At 44.5% G+C, this 6,000-nt stretch overlaps 1 protein-coding gene across 1 annotated transcript in view; it reads left to right on the top strand.

The window, feature by feature from the left end:
• The first annotated feature begins 954 nt into the window (after window positions 1-954).
• LOC144671424 (ras and Rab interactor 2-like) overlaps window positions 955-6,000 on the top strand; it is a 40,420-nt gene continuing 35,374 nt past the window's right edge. Inside the window, exon 1 of the mRNA XM_078533324.1 lies at window positions 955-1,155. Within this exon, the coding sequence (XP_078389450.1) occupies window positions 1,106-1,155 (50 nt within the window). The 5' untranslated portion in view covers window positions 955-1,105. The remainder of the gene's footprint in view (window positions 1,156-6,000) is intronic.

The raw sequence follows: 6,000 nt of genomic DNA, 5'->3' as shown, positions 1-6,000 counted from the left end.
TCCCTCCCATTGTCTGATTGTATGAATATCCCTCTCATTTTTCAGTTTTGAAGAACTGCTTGCAATTGAAGGGTTAAATTCACTTGTTCACTCCAGGAAATTAGAAGGGAGAAACAGTAAAACTTGGAAATGACTGGTCCGAACTGGAGTTCCATTTTAAGATGTACAATACCAACTTGGACCAGTCATTTTCCAAATTTTACTGGTTTATTCTTCCAGGGATCGTGAGCTTCCTTTACATCTGTTTGCCTGGCTAACCATATAGTAATAGTCATGGAATAGAGACAGAAGGGGTTGCACAGAGAAGGGGAGAAGGAGATTGGGGGCAAGGGGTGTGAGTGATAGAATTAGAGAGAGGGAGAAAGAGAGACAGACAGAGATTGGAGGCAAAGGGGTAAAAAAAATCCATCAAAGTTTCTTCGTGTACAGACCAGGAATGTGAGAGTGCTTTAAAGAGTTTCCCTTGTTTGGGGGGGGGGGGGGTGGGGGTGGGGGGGTGACATTTATGTCTCCGGAGCGTTTGGGTTTTAAGCATTTGCGGAGAGCAATGTTTAAAGAGCTCCTCACCGAAAAGAATCAACTTAAACTGGGTCACGCCACTTGGTTGTGCGAACACTGTGCTCAGTGTAGCTCGAAAAAAAAAGGCACCAGTGAAGACATCGAGAGAGGCAACCACAAAAGGGGCTGTGGTTTCCCATAAACTGTTATAACACTGTCTCCCTCATGCTCGCTCGCTCTCAAAACAAGATCTGAGCTGAGAGAGCAGTGCAAACAGTAAGCAGTTCCGGATGTACATGAGCTGTTAATCTTTGAGAGTGGCTCGTGCAGAGATTAGCGATTCCATTTGCGACAGATACCCTCTTTGTTCTCGTTCGTTTCCTGACGGGAGTTTGGATTACTAACTGCACCCCGTTTGGAAATTTAGCGGCGTGCTTCATTGTCCTTTCCTGCTGTGCAGTTCGGCTGAGGTGCGGGGAGCTCAGTGAGTGCAGCCCGTCAGCAGGAGTGCATTTTTTTGGGTGTCGCTACGGGACAATCTCGCCAAGCAGAATGGCTGGGCTGGGAAAGTATCCCTGTGAATAGAAGATTCTGCGGACAGCGAACAATGCTGAGAACATCGATACGTGATACGAGTGACTCGGAGCATCAGATGAGGTACCTTGAAGAAAGTTCCCTTTATTCATAGAATTGCAGCAAGTCCACAGCCCAGAAACAGGCCATTTGGCCCGAGATTCTCCATGCTGGTGTCTATGCTCTGTACAAACCTCCTCCCATGCCTTTTCATCTCGCCCCACCACCATATCCTTCTATCCCTTTCTCTATCTGCTCCCCTTAAGTACATCTATACTATTTGCCTTAACCGTTTCTTGTGGTAGAGAGTTCCACATTCTCATCACTCTCTGGTTAAAGATATTTCTCCTGAATTCCCTATTGGATTTATTAGTGATTATCTTTTTTTATCCATATATATATATAGCTTCAGCTTCTCCCACAAATCAAAACATCCTCCCTATATATTCCTTCATAACCTTGAAGATGTCTATTAGGTCACCCCAGAGTCTTCTTTTCTGTAGAGAAAAGAGCCTCAGCCTGATCAATCTTTCCTGATGGTTGTTGACTTTGCAACACGGGTTACCAATTAACCAGGTTTTGGAGGCCCTGTCCTTTGCCTCCCCTCTCTCCCTAACCCACAGAACCAGCTGAGGTTCCAGCTAAGCTCAGTGCCCTTGGGTAAAGACCATGGGTCAAGCCGGGGACCTTCACTGTTTGGAGTTTCTTTTCACTCTGAGGCCTCCATCCTTTCCTCCTGTCAAAGGGCGGAAGGGTTAGAAGGATATGCTGATGGGCTGAGAGCAGGTTCGTGTGGAGCATAAACACTAACATGGATCAGTTGGGCTGAATGGCCTGTTTCTGTGCTGGACACTCACGCTATAGATGACATCCTAAGGGTCCTGTTGCCAGGCATTTGTCAATCAATGCCACTTTTAAACAATTCTTTCATGGGATGTGGGCATCATTTGTTGCCTAAATCTAATTGGCTTGAATTATGAGGCTTGCTGGGCTGTGTCAACCACATTGCTGTAGGCCTGGTGTCACTTGTAGGCCAGACTGGGGTTAGAGCAGCGGATTTCCTTCTCACTAGTAATCTTTACAGTGATAGCTTCATAGTCATCATTACCAAGACTAACTTTATATTCTGGGTGTTATTAATTGAATTTAAATTCCACCAGCTGCTGGGAACCCATGTCCCCAGAGCTTAAGTATGTACCCTTGGGATTACTAGTCCAGTGACATTACCATTATACTACCAACTTCCCCAAGCTGGCTTCCTTTACTAGAAGGTGTAAATGACATTTTGCATAGTTTGCCAGCTCAAGGTGCTTTACTACATAGACCAGCCTGTGACCTGGGCAGTTAAATACACTGTCGAGCATGGTATTAAGCCTTTAGAGAGCAGAAAGGCCTTGGGTTCCAAACCTGACCCGTGTTCAATTTGCTGCTCTTTCCTGAGAAGGGACAGCTGGGGAGGTGATATGCATCTTAGACCTGAGGTAGGAGATTAAACCCTGCCAGGCTCCCACTCTTATTTGCTGCTTTATGGTGTCATTAGGAATAGAAGCAGGAGGAGTCCATTCAGCCTTTCAACCCTGCTCTGCAATTCAATTTTCCACCTCACTTTCCTGCACCATCCCCACATCCCTTAATTCCTTTAATGTCCAAAAATCTGTTGATCTCTGTCTTGAATGTACTCAGCGACTGACTATCCACTGCTCTCTGGGATAGAGAATGCTGAAGATTCACAACCCTCTGAGTGAAGAAATTTCTCCTCATCTCAGTCCTAAATGGTCAATCCCCTTTCTCTGAAATTGTGACCCCCCCATGTTCTAAATTCCCCAGGTAGGTCTAGCACTTTACGAATTTTACATGTTTCAATGAGATCATCTCTCATTCTTCAAAACTCCAGGGAATATAGACTGAGTCTACTCAATCTCTCCTCATAGGACAATCCCCTCATCCCAGGAACCAGTCTAGTGAATTTTCATTGCACTCCCTCAAAGGCAAGTAGCTAAGGAAACCAGAACTGTACACAGTACTCCAGATATGGCCTTACCAAGAAATTATGACTTCTTCACTCTGTTACTTCAATAATACCTCTGTAATAAAGGCTAACACTCCATTTGCCTTCCTAATTGCTTGCGGTACCTGTATGTTAACCATTTATATGTGTATGAGGACAGCCAGTTCCCTCCAAATGCAACCTCAACATTTAAAAAGTGTTAGATTTTCCAACCAAAGTGAATAACTTCACATTTCTCCACGTTATATTCCATTTGCCACATTCTAGCCCACTCACTTAACCGACCTAAATCTCTTGTGCCCTTTATGTGTCCTCTCAGCTTAATTTTCCATGTAATTTTATATCATCAGTAAACTTGGAAAGTTTATACTCGGTTTCTCATCAATAGACTGTAAATAGCTAAAGTTCAATGCTGATTCTTGTAGTATCCCACTAGTTAATGCCTGGCAACTTGAAAATGACCCATTTATTCCTACTTTCTGTTTTCTGCCTGTTAGCCAATCAACAATTCATGCTAATATATTACTCCCAATCCTATGAGTCATAATTTTGTGTAATAACCTCTTGTGTAGCATCATACTGAATGCTTTTTTTGAAAATTCAAATACACGATATCCACTGGCTCCCTCTTATCTACTCATCTAGATACAACCTCAAAAACTATAACAGATTTGTCAAACACGGGTGCTTTTATGTTGACTGTGCAATCATTTTATGATTTTCTAAGTTCTCTATTACCACATCCCAAATAAATAGCTTCTAGCCTTTTCCCTACTACTGATGAAGGTTAACTTGTCTATAGTTTCCTGTTTTCTCTCCTCCTTCTTGCTTGAATTGCAGGATTATGCTTGCTATTTCCCATCTACTGGGACTGTTCCAGATTCTAGGGAGCCTATTTTTGTCATTTGTGGGTCAATAGGTTTTGCCTCTGAGTCAGAAGGTTGTGGGTTCAAGTCCCACTTCAGAGACTTGAGCACAAAATCCAGATACTCCCAGTGCAGTACTGAGGGATTGCTGCACTGTCAGAGGTGCCAACTTGCATGTAAGCCATTAAATCAAGGCCCCATCTGCGTTCTCAGGTGGACGCAAAAGACCCCAGGGCCGCTATGGGAAGAGCGGGACCGTTCTCGCCTGTGCCTTGTTCAACTGTCAACCAACATTAGTAAAGCAGATGATCTCATTGCCGTTTGTGGGAGCTTGCTCTGTGCAAATTGGCTGACGCGTTTCCTGCAAAAGTTTCCATGCTTGACAAAATGCACTCCATTGGCTGTAAAGTGCTTTGGGGCATCCTGACTTTGTGAAAAGCGTGAAATAATGATTTGCTTCACCAGCTGTCTATCATTGAACCAATGGCAATGCAAGAACACGAGGGAGTGGTTAGGATGCTGTAACCGTGCATTTATCAAAACTCAACCCCTGGTCAATGTATGGGAAATGACATCAGAGTGACGGAAGCCCGTGTCTTTTTTGTGTCTGTTGATACTCATTTCACGTTTCCTCCTATATTGTTACTCAGTTTCTCTGATCCCACACCGATAAGATCCCAAACTGCTCAAGCCATAATTCTAGGGTTTGAAACCATTCATGCGTGAGTGAGACAGATTTCAAAACTCTTTATCAAAAGAAATTTTGGCGACTTCTAGGAACATGAGCAGGAGGAGGCCATTCAGCCCCTCTGGCCTGATCCACCATTCAATTAGATCATGGCTGATCTGTGATCTAATTCCATATACCCACCTGACTTCTATAGCCCTTAAAACCATCCAGGACAAAGCAGCCCATTTGATTGTCACCCCATCCACAACATTCAGCCCCTTTACCACCGACGAACACTAGCAACAGTGTGTACCATTTACAGGATGCACTGCAGGAGCTCACCAAGGCTCCTTAAGCTGCACCTTCCAAACCCATGACTACTACTGTCTAGAAGGATAAAGGGCAGCAGACACATGGGAACACCATCACCTGGAAGTTCCCCTCCAAGCCACTCACCATCCTGACTTGGAAATATATCGGCCGTTCCTTCACTGTCACTGGGTCAAAATCCTGGAACTCCCTCCCCAACAGCACTGTGGGCGTACCTACACCACAGGGACTGCAGCGGTTCAAGAAGGCAGCTCGTCACCACCACCTTCTCAAGGGCAATTACAGATCGGCAATAAATGCTGGCCCAGCCAGTGAAGCCCACATCCCATGAAAGAATGAAAAAACACCTTTGCTAAAGAGTGAACTCATTTTCATAGTATACAGTGTCATCTCTTGGACTCTGACGCATTTCAGGGGAAGTTAGATAAATGGAAGAATCAAGAAATTTAAGATAATTGGCAAAAGAAGCAATGGTGACATGTGAAAAAACTTTTTTACACAGCAAGTGGTTAGGATTTGGAATGTGCTGCCTGAGAGGTTGGTGGGGGCACGTCAGTCAGGGCTTGGAGAAGAGAATTGGACCATTATCTGACAAAGAAAGGTCTGTAGATCCATGGGGAAAAGGCAGGGGAAGTGTGACGGGATGAATTGTTCCAGCACAGATACAATGGGCAGAATGGCCGCCTTGCACAGAGCAAGCTCCCACAAACGGCAATGAGATCATCTGCTTTAACCATTCTATGATTCTATTCTATATGTACATGAGGGAGAAAGAAATGAGAAAGATATGCTGATAGGGTGAGAAGGCAGAGGCTCATGTGAAACAATAATGCCAGTATGGACCTGTTGGGAAAATTCTATGATGAGCCATGTGAATAGTTTCGCACTCGCCATTTCTTTGTGCGTTCATTGACATTTTCTGACTCTGGTGGGTATCGGGGAGGGCAGGAGTTGCTGAGTGGAAGCCACGAAGTGTGGAAAGGGCAAGTTCAAGAGAAACCATCCTGAGTTATCTCATCCCTCTCCCCGGCAACAGTCTGACATTAAGCCAATCC

The sequence above is a fragment of the Cetorhinus maximus genome, chromosome 32 (assembly GCF_964194155.1).
Source record: "Cetorhinus maximus chromosome 32, sCetMax3.hap1.1, whole genome shotgun sequence".
In the NCBI taxonomy this organism is placed as follows: domain Eukaryota; kingdom Metazoa; phylum Chordata; class Chondrichthyes; order Lamniformes; family Cetorhinidae; genus Cetorhinus; species Cetorhinus maximus.
The sequence above is the reverse complement of the archived record's forward strand: the minus strand, read 5'-3'. Positions and strand labels throughout refer to the sequence as shown.